Source organism: Pocillopora verrucosa, chromosome 14 (assembly GCF_036669915.1).
Source record: "Pocillopora verrucosa isolate sample1 chromosome 14, ASM3666991v2, whole genome shotgun sequence".
NCBI classification, from domain to species: Eukaryota; Metazoa; Cnidaria; class Anthozoa; order Scleractinia; family Pocilloporidae; genus Pocillopora; species Pocillopora verrucosa.
The window spans coordinates 732732-751349 of NC_089325.1; the positions used below are offsets into that span (position 1 = coordinate 732732).

The following is an 18618-nucleotide window of genomic DNA, read 5'->3' on the forward strand; positions in this document are numbered from 1 at the left end:
ATGCACCTATTCTTGGAATCCTTTTTGGATTTTTTTGAAAGCGTTACTTCGCATCATTCAAATTCGATTCTAAAATTATTTCAACAACCTTTAGGAACATGCATGGAATCGAAAATGGTATCCATATCAATACTCGTTGGTGCCTTGTTTACACTTTACCTTGGGGAGAGCAATCTTCTCGCTAAAGATGAGATACAATGTTCTGCAAGAATCAGTCACAGCACGGCTGTGTTTTGTCCTTTGTTGATGACATATCTTCACCAAGTAATGCAGTTGCAGATTTTGGGTAAAAAGAAAGATTTCCGTATAAGATCATACTTTAATTTCTAAAAGCCGTTTTCCCGGAGGCATTATCTTGGTCTTCGTCATATTTTCATCCATCCAAGAACTGTAAGCACGTTATAGGTTTACATTTATATTCTCTTGGTTTACTCACCAGGTTAAAAATCAACCATGAAAATATGCACCGCTTCGGTTCGAAATTTCACAACATTTCATCTCACTTATTTTTAACATACAAAAATGAATAAACGCTGTGCTATTTTGGCTTTCATTATTATTTATTTTCTTGGCAAATAATTGGAACCGTTTGCCTTTCATTCCATATACAGCTATTTTTCTACTTCTACAGCACTGAATAATTTCCACGGTCTAAACATAGAAAATTATTTTTGTCACTTGGATGCTTAAAGTTACACTCGTATGCTAATTTTCATTCGCCTGGGACCAGGAAAGCTTCACTTCCTGAAATAAAGAGAACAATTTTGTATCAGTGGTTTGAAACTGACTCATTGCTCCTCTCGAAGTCATGTTAAGAACGTTTAGGCCTTCCAAATTTCCATAATCTTTCGAAATGAAATTGTCTTGATCTTTCTTTTGATAGAAGTTCGCTAAAGAGCCAAAATCTTCCATTTTTATGAGATTTAATGGCCATATTCTAGAAAACATGTGGAACACGAACAGTGGATTCCCGATTTTTCGAGCCTCCATGGGAAATGAAAATCATTTGGAGTAGTTGGGTTGACTGGGGGAAGGGGAACGATTTTAGTTCGAGTTATCGTACCTCGTTTCCCATTTAGTTATGATTTTTTCTTCAATTCAAGATAGATTTCAATCTATAGCACAAAGTTAGCTTGAATAGCCCGAAACATAAAAGTGTATAGAATTAAATTGCTAATAAAGTACAACGATAGGGACGTTGATGATTACGATGATTATGATGGTGATAGTGATGGTGATGATGGTGATGGTGGTAATATCAAGTAGTGACGACAGATAGTTACCACTGGGTTAATGACAATCATTTATGGAAGTAGAAGCTTTCTGTGCAGTGGTTTTTCCACTTGGACAGGGTTCACATTTCGTGGCGCGAAATTTTGGCTGGTACGTTCCAATTGGGCACATCAGACAGTTGATAACTCCAGATTTTTCTTTCTTTGCATACTCTCCTGGCTCACAGATTTCTAAGTACACAAATTCAAAATAAATATATTGTCTCGCCGGGCCGACATGGCTCCGTCGTGAAAATGTTTCTCTTTGAATCTACTTTTTAAATTGACTTAGGATATTACTATTCCCCTTGGCTAAGGTGACCAGTACTAAGTAATTCAGCAGGTTTAACCCTTAAAATCTGCAATGCCTATTTTAATCCCTGGTACCGTAAGAACACATTGCTTTTTTCTATAAAACATATTCTTTGCTGCGCATTCTTTGGAAATACTTAGTTGGCTTCTGTTCATAGTCAGAGAATTTCAATTAGCAGAATAGAATTGTTCCCCATACCTATTGTGTCTCTGGAATAATTCAGTCTTAAGAAACTGCCCAAAGTTCTAATTAATTACGAGAGGCAACCCCTTTCCAGACCCTTCTGGCTAGAGGCAGTTGAAAAACTATCACGAGCTATTACCTACTCTCATGTTATCGTTGGAAGAGTCAATCAGTGAAGAGTGAGGGGTTTTTCGTTTCTTAGTAGAAATTACCATATATTTTTGTCTCTTTTTACTATCCGAAGAAGACAATAAAATTGCAAAACAATATTGAATATTTGTAATATTCAAAGTGAACCTGATCTGATCATAAAATCATTCACGTACCGAAACATTCTATGAAACTCTTGGAATGGCCTCCAAAGCTCCATCTTCCTGCTGGGCACGGCTCACACGAAAATTGTCCGGTGCGATTTTGAAAGGATCCTTCCGCACAGTTCTGGCAAGTGTGGGTGTCCTTGTTATAGAATGTACCGGCGTTGCACTCGACTGAGGTTATAAAACACTTAATCAAAACTATAACAAAATTATCAAACGCGATTTGAGCACTAATAGGGTAGTTTACGCGTCATGCTTGTACTGGACAGTGTAATAGAACAGTTAAAGGGACAGTTAACATGTCACGCTCGTGTAAGTGGACAGAACGCGTCAAGTGCGTGCGCTGTTGTCTCGCATTTTGCCGAGTTCACTGATGGTTTCTTTTTTTTACTTTCGTGTCGTCCAATTCTGTTTGTAATCATTCTCGTGATTAAATTCTGTGAATCACTCTTATGATTACAGACCGAATTGGACTCCACTCGGTCCTAGTACCATTGTCAATATTACTGATAAAGTTCCCTAAACTTACAAGGTACTTCGAGTTTGTGGTGCATTTTTAAAATATTAGTTAATAAACGCATCTGAATCGTAAGACTACAAGTTTGCCATCACATAAGAACATTAATGACAGAGGTGATATGACTACAAAGAGCGGAAAGAAATGTAAGGTACCCAACCAAGGTCATTTAAGGTTCATTCATCCCCTCTATTGCCGTAAAATATAGCGGTATGTTGAGCTTTGGATAAGAGCTGAAGGAATTGTCTGGACGATCATTTTTTTCAGGCAATAGAAAGCTTATAAGGCTTTAAATGAATCTAAGGTTTTATGAATCTCTTGCCAACTAAAAATGAAATACTTTTACAATTATCTGAAATCTTCCGCATGGCTTCTCGTAGTGCTAAAAGAAGGATATTTCAAAACCCCAAAACTTCCCGTGTAGCTTATAGCATGAGTACGAAAATGCTTTTTGGTTTGTTACTTACTGCAGACAGTCCTCTCCAATTCTGAGCTATCACCAGGTACAACCTTAATCACTTTACCGGCTGGGCAAGCAGCTGAACTGACAGCTGCTGATATTTGCATTCCAGGCATCTGTGCATCGTTTGCAAAATCCCCCCTCAAATACGATTCCAAACTGTCCAGATCTTTCATTATCTTAGCGATTCTATGAAGAGGTACCAGACGAATCAAATAGATATATTAATAAATCAAATAAAAAATGAAAAAAGGCAGTAATGTGAATATGAAAGTGATCTTCACAGTAATGAATGAAAAATGAGATGAGTGGAGAAAATTTTCCTTCATGTATTCCATTTCATTCGAAGTGATCATAAAGAGAAGAAACAAATGAGTAAATACTTGGATAGAAAACAAATTTAGAATTGCTCGACAGGAACGGTAGCTCACGGAAAGATTTTATCATTTGATAGGAGACTGACCCTTATACGTGGTTTGGACAGCATGAAGGACTAACATAACGTGGTAGCTTCTTATGTTTAGGAAGCATTCATTCAGAAAATTTTCTAAAAAGACCTATTTCTACATACTTAGGGGCTTCTTCCTTCGGATCTGACGAGGCCTTCATATCCTTGATTACAAAATCAAATGTGATGACGCGTTGTCCACCTACGCTTCTCTTTCTGGAGTTCTGTCCGCAGTACACTTTCACGTTTTCAACCACACAGTCCTGGCCTTGACTGACGTCGCACAAGGCGTAGTTCGCCAGGGGACTATTTTGCACGGCATTCAAGAAGTTCAGGCGAATTCGTGCCAATGCTTCCTGCTCGTTATCTTCGCAAGAACCAGTGTAGAAAGTGAAGTTTTTCTTGGCAGCGTTCACATTTTGTTCGGCTGTTGAAAAATAATTGCAATAAAAGGTCGTCATTAAAGGAAGCGTGGAAGTAATTATCACAATGGAACCTATCTAGAATAATGTTTATAGACTGTCTCTGTTAGAGGAAGTCTTTTAGAGTCCTTACCACATGACATGAAACCTCTTCGTCACAATAAGTGAAATATAACCATGACCAAACCAACGAGGTCTTTCACCAACTACCCTTATAAAATTTTCATGAAGACTGAGAAATGAATAAAGTCTTTCAAGCACAAGTTCCACAATCCAAAACAATCTATTGAAAATTCAAGTTTCGGCTTTGCCACGCGCTGTAATGCATCAAGTATTCAGTCTTTTTATCCTCTGTTCATGAAAGCAGCGACTAAGAGAAAAGGCGAGGTGATGTTAAGGTGCTTATGGTTTAGCTGAAGGAAATGAGGGGACAGAGAGGGACAATCAGAGCGTTGGCAGGGAAATGCTAAAATCATCTCTAGAGTAACTTCAATTCAGTTTGAGACGCCGGAAAACAGCAATCTGTTCACCTGGGGGCTCATACCGTAGTTTCTTTCCTGAGAAATACCGCTTCCATTTTTTCTAAATAGCTGAAAATGTATGCTCCAATTTGAAGGCCAAAATACTATTTTTATTATTTTCATTCAAAGGATGAACTTAGTCTTCTTGTGGACTTCTTGAAAGCAGCCGACTTCCGTTTAAAAGGTTGTATGAATATCGTATGTGGAACCAACTAATCCCAATCAAGGCCTGGATCATCAGCCCCTTGTTCGTTCCGTTTGCTCACTGCCCTGAGCTCTAAAGGCCTTAAACGCCCTGGTAGATGAATCAGCACACTAACTTACGCGCCCAATCAGGCCAAAGCCGCTGACCATCCAGGCCTGTACCATCAGCCGACTTTCCTTTCCGCTCCTTCATTTTATATAATCTCTACCTACTTTCCTCTTAAACGCTAAGATAGATTAATCATCATAATAACTTACGCGAGCAATCAGGCCACGGTCGTTGACCATCGGGTACTGGGATATGCTGTATTCCATAAAAAAGCTTGGTCCACACTCCATCCGATCGACACCAGTAAGTATTTGGTGTTGTTGGATCTGAAAATCCGTATCCCTGTTTACATTGAATCACGCAAATCATTTCATATTTCACACCGTTAGAATCCGTTGTCTTTTTGTTGCAGGCTCGTATTCCATACGCCGGAGCATCATAATACTTGCATGGTACCGCTAATGGAATGGAAAAAGAGAGATGAATAAGTTCACATAGGGGCATTATAGAAGAAAATAATGAATGAATTTAACAATCAAGAAACATTAGAAAATAAATGACTTCATGAAAAAGAAAAAGCAACAATCATCGCTAGATAAGATCTTTAGTTCACTTGCACATAATTTTTCTTGATTACCCTGGAATTTCTCGCTAAATTGTTTAAAACGAATGCAAGCTACCTCTTTAGAGCTGGGAATAATTTATTCACAATCACTTTGTAGTTTCATTAAATCATGATTTCTGTCAAATTGGCGATGACTTTTATAAATATACTGAGGTTTTATTAATCCATATGGATGGTACTAACTCAGCTATTACTCATTGCTTAACCCCTCAAACTCTCTTTTTTGTCAAATTTGCTAACCTAAAATGTGCCAAGTATACTTTTTCACATTAAAACTTACGGCCAACTTCCACTGTAAATTCACATTTAGCCTTATTTCCTGCCCTGTCGGAGGCCTCGTAAATCACTGGATATATACCCCACGGGAACTCAACTCCCGGATTTCTATTGCTGGAAATTAGAAGCTGAACTGGGGGCTTGTCAAGGTTGTCTTCGAATCTAGGATACTCCCACGTGACCCGCACTGCATTTTCGCTTTCCCTTTTGATGTCGCTCGGACAAAAATCAACACGAGGTCGCTCAGTATCTGTAGGCGAAAAAACATACAAAGGAGGTCGTCAAGAACGCATTTCAGAACCTCTCTGGCTTTTTGAGTCACAATAATTGTTTCTTTGAAAGCAAAACATTTGACGCAGAATTGATGTTTCAGTAACGCAGAAAAGGTAGAACAACAAGAAAGAATCATTGGCGATTGATAAAAAGAAAATTGTCTCATTTTATACATTAAGTAAACTCATGTGTTATGATTGACGGCTATAATAACTTTGCTAATTCCTTTGTTGTACTGGCAAAAAATTAAGTTGGTGCATGTCAGAACACTTTTTATCTAAACTGTTGTTGCACTTGCTTTCTTTTTTATTAATTTCGTTAATTTCGGTGACACCTTCGATCAGCTTCATACACTATTCATGTGTCCCAAACTCTACAAAACCAGTCTTTTCTTTTCTTTTTCTCTTTAAAAAAATTATTGTTCGCTTGAATGAGAACCTAACATTTTGCAAGCGGGTAAGATAAACTTTATACAATTACTTAGGATTAACTACCCCAAGAAAATCACTGACCTGATACTGTTATTTGAAGTGTGCATTTCGATTCCAAACCTGCTGCATCTCTTGCAGTATACACCACTTGGTGAGGTGTTGATTGAGCTATGAAGTCTTTACTTTCAGCACCTACGCTTGTGGTGATCGTCGGCTGCTGACCGCTGTTGTCGCTGGCGGCGGCTTTGGGTAGGCAAACTTTGGCGGTTGCTTTGCCAAGATCAGTAGAAACAGAAATCGAACTTGGACAAATAATGGTGGGAGGTCGAACGTCTTGCAATTGCGAATTGAAGAAAAAGAAAAAGAAAAAGAAAAAAGGATACAAGAAAATTATCGAAATTCCTGTCATCTATCCAATAACTAATCTCATACGCCAGTAGCTCATTAGCATACGCCTAGAAACCGTAGCAGGTGAAAAAAAAAACAGAAGCAAAAACAATTTATGTGATATGCTGAAATGTACACGCCTTTTGATTGGTTCTTACCTATAATATATTAGAGGACAGACGGATACATGCAACAGATCACAGAATACGTCAAAATGCAATAAGAGCATTAGTGACGTATCTACCTGCGCCTTATGAGTTACTTTTTAGCTCTCACCACATTTCCACGTCACTTGTTATCTCTAGCTAAATAGACCAACGGCAACTAGGAATTTATTTATTAGATAGCGAAAGGACTGAAAACAACTGCCAACGTGATTCAGTAGGTGTCTCCACAGACCTTTAACCCAACTCGTTCATGCTCGCTATTATCGCACCATACCTTTACAGTATGAATTCCAGGGCGTGGACCACTGACCGTTTCCCTGACATGTGCGCTGGGACGGGCCTTCCAGCTGAAAGCCATTGACAACGTCACATCGAAGGAGACAAACTGACCTGCATACTTGTGGGTTAGCTCGACAATCGTCTCGATCCCAGCTCCCGTGTGCCGGATTTCCAAGGGCAGGACAAGTGACAACTAAGTGAAGAAATGGAGATTGTTTTGCGATAATCTTTGTCGCCTTTCTGAGAAAGAATATTGCCTTAATAACGAAAGATATATTTTATTAAAAAACTTCCTTTTGCTGATCTAGCTTGCTCTTAGATGAATATTTAAAGCGGACAATCGATGTTGTTGCTTCCAGTACTAAACCGTACGGAGAAGTGAAGCGATGTACCCAAAATAGCAATTTAAGGTAATTAACGATCATCATAAACTTCTTTTTAATTTTTCGACCCTTTCACTCCCAAGATCTCTTTGCAATTCTCCTTATTGTCTGCCATATCATCCTTAGGATATGAGCTTGAAGAATTTGGAATTGGATCAACCAATAGTCTCCTAATTGCTATTTTTCGTTATTCTCATCAATGGTCTTCTTGATACAAGGATAAATTCTGTCTTAGTTACTCCTAGGATTTAAAAGGTTACAGAAATTGTAAAGAAACTGTAAATAATGGTTGAAGTTGAAGGTAAATGTCACATACGACTACGGTTTTTCATCCCTGAGCTGAGTTATTACGAACTATAATAGATCAAAAGGTCAGATCAAATAGGAAAACTTTTTCACTTCATTGAACTGAATAAGTAGTGTGTATGTTATATAAACAAAAAGGACATAGGGGAAGGGTAGAATTCAGCACCTTTGGCAATCCGAGGTTAGGTGGACTGACGTGTAAGAGTAGTATTGTACTCTTTTATTTGAAAATGTTAATAATTGACAAAAAGCTTAAAAGTAAAAAGTTGCATTTCCATGACTGGGATTGTGTGGCATAAACGTTTTCACGATAATTTTAAGATTCTCATTTCTCTGATAATTTGCGCAAACCGTACGCATTTTTTCCATAATTTGGTACTTGAAAGATGTTATGTGGCTATGCTAACTATTTTATTTAATTACAAATTAGAATTTTTCATCTCTATTCGAAAGTGAACATTATCCAAAAATGGCCCACAATCTAACTTCTGACTCTTACCTTTTTCTCTATCTTCTGATTGAGGAGACGGACAGGACTGTGGTCCAATACCATTGCAATTGTCTTGTCTTTCAGTATATTGCCAAGTAAGACTGTAGCTCCTGGTACGGCGCTGGGAGGCACAATGTCCACCTACAGGAGATGAAAGATCCGCCCAATTGCTCCATCCACCGAGGGAGCAAGTCGCATACTTGCATGAGCCTGGATGAGAGGACAGCAAATGATAATGATAATTATTTTTCAGCTCTTTTCAGGTATTTTTTCTATTTTGTTTATTATTTGTTCAATGATTCTTATTTTTTAAGATTTTTTCACATAGAATCCCGTCCCAGGATCTTGCCTATATTCAGTTAACCTTATTCGACATGTATTCAATCCTGCTAAGACCAGGCAACGCACAAACATGCGAGGCCATTTCCTAAAATCCATCATGCAGCTTTAAATCTTAGCAAGGGCAGAAGATCGTTCCATTGTAACAATGGAATCTGCTGGGCAGTAAAGACTGAAGTGCAGAATCTGAGGCTCCCTTCCTTGTTCCGGCAGCTTAATTCATCACAATTAAATGTCATCAATCGAGGTATCGGTATTAACCCAGTGGCTGGCTCCGATGTGTTAGGGTGCTTTCCTAGAAATTACTTGAAAAACCAAGATACTGCCATATTAACCTACGAACGCCGTATATTTGACTTACACCAGTTTCTGTAGTTGTACTCTCGGTTTCCACAAATGCTTGAGATACCATGGCAGTTGTTGTCCCTAATGTCATATCTGGTGTGTTGATTGTAGTCGCGGTAACGACTCTGACGTTTGCATGTCCCTTGGGGAACCGATCCAGACCAGCCGGTCCATGCGTGGAACGGACAGTAATAAGCATTTTTACACGAACCTGTGGAGTAAAATAAAGAGAATGGCAAAAGTTATACATAAACCTCGATGGATAATTCAAGTTGAGCCGAGCTTTCAAGATTACTTAAGATAGAACTTTGCATGGAGATACCGTCTATCGTTGGTGCGTTTTTCTCTCTTGCTTCTTCACCCAGTTAGGAAACTAAGTCGCCCTTAGTATTTACCATTGCCTATTCACTTTGTCCCAGGTTAGCTTATTTATCCGGTTAATAATGGTCCTTCGTAGTCCACGAGATTAATTTTGTAGTAAGTTAACGCAGCACGAGCGGCCATAAAATATCCAACGAGATTGTTCTTAACCAACACGATTCTTTAGAAAATAGGAGTCATCTCTTAAAGTATTCCTTTAACTAGCTTAATTCAACGCATGTACGGCGGCATGAATGAAGTTTCCGGCATGCACTAATTCGGACGAAATGAGAGTGTTAAGATCAATTATCAAAAAAAAAAAAAAAAAGAAAAAGAATGATATTAATGATAATAGTAATAACAGTAGAGATAATAATGATGTTATTATTATTAATAATATAAAAAATAATAATTAAATAATAATTATAACTAAAATGATACAATAATAATTATCAGATTTAACCAGACTGCAACTTTTATATTTCTCTTAATGGAGGTGAGTAAAATTTTTATCTTTACTTTACTGCCATGATAAGAAAAAATACAACTTTTTAAGAAAAGATAATTCCGATTACGATTTTACTTAATTTTTTACTGTAAACAGACGAAGGAAAATTATTATTGACGCAATTTACCTCAGGTTTCACGTTATTCCAAACACAGCCGTTTATGAATCTTTGCGTTTTGCTTCTGGTGTCATTCATTAATCTCACTTGGGTCAACATATCATCTAATTACAAAATTCTAAAGATCTTAAACAAAACTATTCTTTTTTTTCAGCCTAAGGGAAATTCGTGTTTTGGCTTAATGCAGATTTACGTGGCTCTAGTCAATCAAATTTCATCGGAAAAAAAAATTAGTTTCTTTCTTACAGCCTTGCTGAGTGACACGTGATATCACGGTTATATTTACTTTTGCTTCACAGGTGCAAAATAAAAAATGCATCGAAACTATGTCCTATTTGAAGAAACAGTAAATGGTTGATTTTACTCAAGCAGAATATTACAATGAAATCTTTGCAATGGGTTTCCTAAAATAAAGCCACAATATGATACTGATATTAATTTTATCTGTTGCTTGGCTTACCGTTCTTTGCCGTAAAATAATGTATTGAATAGCGATTTATAAACGAGGAATTAACTTTGAATTTAAAACCTTTCGTTCCCTACACAACTCTAATAGGGTGATCTGTTGGTAAAAAGAGTTGTCTTCGGAGAAATAAGGACTTCATGTACTCATTCATTATAGACAACCATAGCAAAATGTTAAAGGCCTCAGATTTTAAAAAGATAAATTGTCGCCTTTTGGTTCTTTAAACAGGTACTATCAGTATATCTATGTGGCCTAAAAACTAATTAAGTCAACGGAATGCGAGTGATCGCATGGAAATAAAAACTACAAGTAGAACTTCAAAGTATAGATATCAAAAATTTAAACCCAATTCTATTTTACTAATTAGACTAAAAGGTTAAGAAACAATATGGGTTTAGAATTTATGGCCATGGGATCAATGTAAGAACCAACAGAACACAGCAAAAAATACAAGATATTTAGGAATTTTTCAAAGCCTTATTGTCCTAATTCTTAAGCATGGTTATATTGATCTCTTAGAGAGAGGGTCTCGATAGGGTTAACTAATGGTCGTAAAACAGCCAAACAATGTAACCGTTAGGTAACCGAAAAGTTAACACTTTACGAGTTACACTTACATAGTGTTCTGTATTGAGTGCTCGGACTACAATGCGATGGAGACGGACAAGGAGTCTTGCCATTATGAGTGGTAGTAATATGGTGAGCATTACGATGTTGCCTCCGGCATTGTTCTTGGGGAAGCGAAGGACCCCAATCGTTTCTCCATTGGTGTGCACAAGTGGTCCATGAGCATGGAGATGGCCCTCCGCCGCCGCCACAGGAAAAGACAAATTCAAGGGTATTGGCGAGCATAAGAAGCTTCAAGACTTTAGACACCGCCATGGTGTCTTACAGCGCTCAAGACTGCGCAATCACCGAAATATTTTGTTTTCTTATCAGCTTTTGTTTGGATTGACGGACGAATTACAGATACTCGGGTTTATGAATGTACACAGCTGGAATGGGAAATGATGTTATTGTCAACTAACCTTGAAATTATATCTTTAGGAGGCGATTCATTGAAATAATTTTATTCTAAACGAGTTATTTCAAAAGGGATTAGTGTATCTTGACTAATGGTTGAATAAAATGAATAGGGAGAAAAATCTAAGGGCGGATAAGGAGGAATATTTCGCCTGCACCTGTCAAAGCATTAAGAATGCTTCAGGGATGTAACGTCCTGTTTTAGAATATAGAGATATATAATAGATATCTTTCTGCATGGTACATGAAAGGGGAAACATCGATCATAGTTATGAAGTAGTATGATTTCGTGAAAGCTTTTGTAATACATAGAGTTTTAAATACTTAGGCAAGCAACCAAAGTTTCCATTCAATCAGTACGTCATTGATTGATTGCAAAGAAGACTCTATAGCGTAATTATATATTTCGAGACCTTAACATTTTAACAATGGTCGTTCTCTTAGATTTTAAATCTAATTGATTGGGAAAAAGCAATAAGCCACAACGATCAATTTTTTTAATGCATTTACTGAAAATGTGACAACCTCCCAGTAAGTCTTCGAGAACATTGTTGTTTTTGCCGACGTAATTGTTAGCAATGGAGGACGATTGTCAGCGGTGCACTTCACAAGTTCGTGTGAGCGTCAGCGCGTGCATCCCACATATGTTGCATCACACCCTGTTAACGAATTGTAATCCATGTACTTAAAAGTAAGATTTTGACTTAATTCAGGAACTTGGGTCGGATTATTTACCTCACTTTCAGAGGTCTTTAAGTTTTTTTCGAGCGTGGTCTGCCGTCGTGATCCTTGAGGATCGACAAAGACTGCTGGTCAGGGAACTTTGCTCCATGTTTGGCCTTGAGCCTTTATTTTGAAACAGCGAAATTTTAAAGCGTAGAAGGTTGTGCGGTCTCCAAAGATAGACAGCCTTCTGTTTCATCATTGAATTGATCAGCTGTTCAGGGTATAATTTATTCTTGGGAAGAATCTCTCCATTCAGTCACCGCGGCGCTTCCTTTAAGGAATGAAGCACAGAAAAAGACGATGGTGAAGGGCTATCAAGCTTAGTGTTCAATACGCATCGTTTGCGGCGATTTTGAACGATACCTTGATAATGCAACAATAAGCCAGTGTTGGTAGGCTTCACGTAGATGTTGATCTCTTTTATGAGGCGATCGACTGGATAGCTAGAGACCAATTAAGGGTAGTATGCCATTTCTTCCAACTCCCTCGGTAACTACAACTGAAAGGTGAGCTTTGAGTGGAATGATAGCTGAGAAAGTAGTTGATGTTGCCTCGTCCGGCAGCAACCCACCTGTGGCGGAAATTTCACTCTTATACCCGGCCTTCTTTAGTAGAAAATGGGTAGTTTTTTTTCGTGCTGATGGTTTTCTTCCGTCAATGGCAGACATTAATAGGTTACTAATAGTGCGTGCGAGGAACCCGTAGCAACACTGTTAATCCTTCCGTAGAAGGTAAACTTGATTTGAAAAAGAAACCATATTTAGGATCTTTTGAGGTTTAAGTTGTATCTTGTGTTGGGCCAATTGTTGATGAAAGCTCGCTTAGCGAGGAGCTTCGGTGTTTAGTCCGAAGGTAGGTCAGTGAACATGGTGGAAACCACTGCTACAACACAGCCGGACCAGTTAACAAACCAGACTTAAACTTACTAACTGAACAATCCCGTCTTTTCATTCAACTAATTTATTCTTGTTTTCTCGTCACCATATTCCCACCAATAGCATAGCTTCATTTTCTACATATAAACCCACACACAACCCACAATTCCTCCAATCGCTCAGCCTTCAACTCTCCCACCGACGCAGCACCACAGTTTCTGTAGAAACTTGCCACCTCCCCCCAATTTCTCGTCTAAGACTAGGATGAATACTCCCTCTCTGGGTATCGAAAGACTCCGTCAATATGACTGAACTCAGATTGTTAACGTTCCTTCATTTCTCTGAGTCAAACTTAAGTTTTTGAGATGCGGAACAGTGCCCTTGGCTACAAGACCTTACAAAGGCTAAGCCGTAGACAACGTTTATCAAAATCTGCATTTTTGTTTTTTCTCGAACACTTCGTAATTATTAGGCTCTCGTTGTGACAGTACAATAAGTATATATATCATAGACTTTTCTTAGCTTTGAAATATCATTTCGTAAGGGATAGAAAGCTCACTTACACTTTGTCCTTTTCTGTGATAAAGGGAAACAAGGAATCGTAGGAGGACAATAGAAACTTCCGTGATGAGTTGTATAGGAATAGTGCGCAGAGCGTTTTTGTGTAATGCAATCGCCCGGTGGAATGTTTGATGGACTCCAGTCGTTTCTCCACTCGTATCCATTACAGGTTTTCCAAGAACATGGTCTAGTAGGCATATAAGCAATAGCGAGGCTGTTACCAAGAAAAATCAGGCTAAGAGCTTGTAAAAGAGACATTGCGCTTTCGAAGAGGTTCCTATCCCAACTCAAAGATATTATGGCCGGGTGGTGAACAATGAAATGCAACGTAGCAAAGTCTTCATGATAAATTAGGACGTATGGGCAATTCAGTGTTTCAGAGTTTACCCAGCTGACGCAAAATACTGAATCCATGAATAGGATATTTACTCTTCTTGACTTTTATGCAGTCTATGCAGGCTAGGGATACAATGAGTACAAAAATACAGTATAGTTGATTATAACGTTTTTTTCCAATCGGCGACGCACGAACTGGATTTAAAACAGTTTTGGTTAACTAATGTTGACCTGATTGTAGGATATTTGCTAATTACCCTTACAACATGAGAATTTGGGGTCATCACTGAGTAGAGAGGTAAATTTATGAGATTGATTCATTCTCAATTGGGGTCAATTAAGAATGTTTATCTTTTGCTTTAGCACTTCTTCATTTTCCTCATTTGCATGAATAAACTGCTCTTACGTCTCCTACCAAAACCTCAATACGGTACGATTTTCTTAAGGAAGAAAAAAAGAGCTCTAGCAATAATGATTTCCGTGCTGTTTTCGATGCTTTGTCAAACTGAGTAGACTAGGCTGTTGCGGAAACTTAACCGGAAACCTGTCAGATTTACCAAAAAAAAAAAGTCATAAAATTTTGTAAATCTTTTTTTTGCTAACATAATTTTAATTACTTATACATTGCACTTTTTGATGTAACAGTCGCCTCCAGGCTGATTCTGTGTCGGAGAATTATGTGTGCTCATTTTGGTAAGTCTTGGTTTGAAAAACTTCCGTATGATCTTGTGCTATTCCAAACGAAGCATTACTCCTAGGGCTGAACTATTTTTTTAGTCGTTGTCTTTCTTTATCAATGAAATGTATGCTTTCTGAGGTATGGGGTTTTATTGCCATCTAATAAGTACAAAAAAATTTCGGTGACCGTATTTTTTGAATATTTAAGTCAACTTCAAACAAACGAACATTCGTAAAATGTTTTGGAGTGTATTGTTGTTTAAAACAACTAATGAGGTATAATTCATCAGACAGATACAAACACTATGAAGACTATCTCTAAATAACAACAAGAGATTATGTTTGCTGGGGCCTGTTACGCTTGGCGAAAATAAATGCGACACAACAACTTGTAGGCGTCCATATACCTTGTGTTCTCGTAAACAACGATGTTTGCACGAGGATCTATCCGGCGGCGATTCGAAGTTATTGCTTCTTACAGGATAGCCTCAAAATCCTTAGCTGTAAAATAAACTTGACAAAAAACGGCAAAGAAAAATTACAAACGACGCTCAAGCAATTCACAAGGCATGGGAAACTGTGCCCAAGGTATATTGTCAGCGGCGTTATAGACAGTAGGTAAATTAAACGAATCGTACAATATTATAATCTCTTGATAACAAGTAATCCAGTTAGCCTTCCTTAGAGAGATAACTTCTTCAACTACTGTTGAAGAGCATAATCCCTGACCCTTAACTTAACCTGAGCACTCTACTGACTTCAGTCACTGCTGACACAAACTCATAGTTAATCCTGCCATCATAAAATCCGTTTTTAAATCTCACGGCAAAGATTTACGACCATAATATCTCCTTACAGCCTCTCCAAACGGTAGGTATATACGTACAGAAGACAACCAATAGAAATCAAGTAAAAATTTTAAAAAAGCCTACCGAAAAAAAAACAACAAACAAACAAACAAACAAAAACAAACCAAGTGAGTGAATTACATAATTATTCTTCGTAACTATTTCATTTCAACTCCACAATTCTAACAACACCTGTCAACAATAGAAGTTGATTCGGAGTTTTAGAAATACATTCTCTTTGTACTCCAGCTGCAGTATTATGAAACCATAATTTCGGTCCAGTATTGTCACATCTACACGATTATAATACAACTTGGAATAATCTAGAAGTTACATCGTTATAGCTACTCTCCAAAAGAAACCAAAAGAAAAAAATATTTCACGTTGGTATCAATAGTATCAATCAATATGGTATCAAAAAACAAAAAAATCCAAACTAACAAAACAAAATAAATAAACAAACGAAAAAGAAAAATTTCTGCTCGAGCATATTTTATCCTTGGTTATTACAAGAGGTTACGATTCATGAAAACCGTCGCCCCTTTCAATGAACTGGTATTATTATATTTGTTGCAGGTGACAAAACTGCAATTTATTGCCATGATCTAAACATTTAGCCCAGAAATCTGTCAACGAACTAGACTTAACCCAATCGACGGTCAAATTTCTTCTCTTTGTACCTTGATGACGACTTTTACTGTCTCGTGTTAGCGCAAAGTCAGGCCTGAAATTTATTTCACTGATACCGAACACAAATAAAAATATGGACTGAGAATATGGCCACCTGTTATCCCTACGTGCTCAACTTATTTCCACCAGAAGAGAAGTTGAGATGTTTTTCCCAAAAAATAAACCTTCCCATAAGATGGGGGAAGCAGAATTGAAGAATTATTATCATCATAGTCTAGATAATGCATATTGAAAAAATCAGCTCAATCTTCGTCTACTCTAATACTTTTAAAGAAATGCTGTCCGAAAACGTGCAAATGCTGTCTGAAAAATGTAAATGTCAGTGCCGGATTAATATCGAATTAAGATTTCTAATTTTCTAATTTGGTGATTTTGGATGTTGGTGCAAATTTCTTGAGTAATTCAACACTTTGCTATTCTGAAGCGAGGTGTGTTTTGTTCGATAACGATCGTCCGCTCTTCTGGAAATCTAACGTCATGAAAGTTTGATGATTAGCGCACGTTCGAATTGAGGCGAAAAGAGGCAGTTGTGTTTAAGAACTGTGAAATTCAAACCAAGTCATCACCTCTTTCTTTTAATTCAAAGAGTATGAATTATGAATTTTCGTTTTAACAAAAAACTCGCCATTGGGGAAAATGCCCCTTTTGACATTTTTTTTGAAATTGGCCCATAAAACAAGACTGACATTCATGTCAATTTTATGCTGTAAAAGTGGATAATTTCTAAACACGAAGGTATACACTGTAAAGTACTTACATATACTTCTCTTCTGATCGAGATTTGCACAAGGAACCGTAGGAGGACATATGAGATTGCCTTTCAACTCAGTGTAAGAATGGTGTGCTTTGCGATTTTGCGTTATACACTTCCCCTGTGGAATACTTGTTGGGCTCCAGTCGTTTTTCCATTCGTGCCCTTTACACACTTTCCAAGAACACGGCCTTCGAATAACTCTAGTGATTTTTCTGAAGAAAGCATGAGTGAGGTTGTTTCCGAGTACAAGCAAGACCAACACTTTTAAAGGATCCATTACGCTTTACCTGGCAGAGCTCCTCATTTCGACTACAAATTTTCCGTGACTAATAAACAAGGAAATCAGTTGGTGTCGCGCGTGCATGACATACGCAAGATACGTCTCTCTTCACGTGATTCAGCATTTCAGAGTTTAAACAGCTGATGAGGAGGATTAATTTGGTTTTCCTGTTTGCCGTTGTCTTTTCTTCTTGCTGAATCGTTCAGTCTTACATTCTATCATGATCTTGCAGTCAATACTTCTATGCTAACATCGGATTTTTATGTTGTCGTAGAAAAAAGGTCGTAATTTGTTTAAATAAGTATTTCAGTAGGTAAATAAGTCACGTCTAAGGCAGTACCTTGTTTTAAATTGGGAACAAAAAATGAAAATTCATCTTTTATTTTTGGCTCTTTCCAAATGTCGATATAGCTAAAGTTAGCCTTAATGTTCCTTAAGTAATCTTGTGTGACAAAAATGATAACAACTTTTTGAGAATATCTGTTTTTTTTTAAACCATTGCCTAGGAAACAAAGCAGAGAGCGCGGAAGCCACGCTCTAACAAAGGATTGGTGAGTAAGTGCGTGATATTGAGGTTATTATTTTTTTCTTTAATTAAATGTTCACTGATAGCAGAGTGAAAGTCTAAAGTCTTTTGTAATTCGACATTGTACAAAATCGGTGAAAGTCAAACGATAAACCCTTATCATTCATTTTTTCGATAAGATCCTGCCGAACACAGCTGAGGAAACGTTCGGTGTTTTATAAGTACAGTTTTTATGTTATAGTAAAATATTAAGTGAGAACAAGTGAACAAATTATATCTCATTTTACAAACACATTACGATTTACAAGAAAAGTAATTTTCTGATGCTTCTTTCCTTTATCAGTGATTTTGAGTCACGTATTATCATGTTGTGTCTACTAATACTCTCATTTAGTGGTCACACATTAAAATGATACGTTACTTACACACGGTCCTTTTCTATATTTAGGAAAAGCATTTAACTGGTGGAGAACATACCGAGGCAAACTTGATCTTAAGAGATTTATGTGAATGATGTGCATTACGCTGTTGTTTTATGCACTTTCCTCGAGAGACCCCAGGGCTTTAGTCATCTTTCTATTCATAGCCACGGCACATTTTTCATGTGCAAGATTTCTTGTTCGGGAGCAAGACGGTTCCAAGGATGTCTCCGAGAACGAGAACGCTTATTCAATTAAAAAAATGCCATATGTCTATTATCCATTACTGGTTTTAAGTCAATGCCAGAAATTCACTAATTCGTATCAACAGGTTGTAATGTCACTGAAATGACCAAAAGAGTGGTTCCCATGGAGATTTTGAAGAACGAATGTATACTTTGAAGAGTTTGCCTTATCCGAAGGTTGTCCAATTTCTTCAGTAAT

At 37.5% G+C, this 18618-nt stretch overlaps 1 protein-coding gene across 2 annotated transcripts; it reads right to left on the reverse strand.

Moving 5' to 3' along the window:
• Positions 1 to 527: 527 nt before the first annotated feature.
• LOC131785717 (sushi, von Willebrand factor type A, EGF and pentraxin domain-containing protein 1) lies at positions 528 to 17261 on the reverse strand. 2 transcript variants are annotated; one of them, XM_059102651.2, is made up of 12 exons: positions 16953 to 17261; positions 9023 to 9217; positions 8332 to 8532; positions 7139 to 7336; positions 6392 to 6643; positions 5611 to 5856; positions 4915 to 5163; positions 3633 to 3936; positions 3069 to 3250; positions 2094 to 2255; positions 1284 to 1463; positions 528 to 744 (listed from the first exon to the last, which is right to left on the reverse strand). In XM_059102651.2, exons 1-11 carry the CDS (start codon positions 17224 to 17226, stop codon positions 1291 to 1293), a joined length of 2436 nt encoding a protein of 811 aa, XP_058958634.2. In that variant the 5' UTR covers positions 17227 to 17261; the 3' UTR covers positions 528 to 744; positions 1284 to 1290. The 2 variants fall into 2 exon arrangements, with proteins under 2 accessions (XP_058958634.2, XP_058958636.2); XM_059102653.2 differs by lacking the exon at positions 16953 to 17261 and adding an exon at positions 11076 to 11352 and having other exon boundaries at positions 529 to 744.
• Positions 17262 to 18618: the final 1357 nt, after the last annotated feature.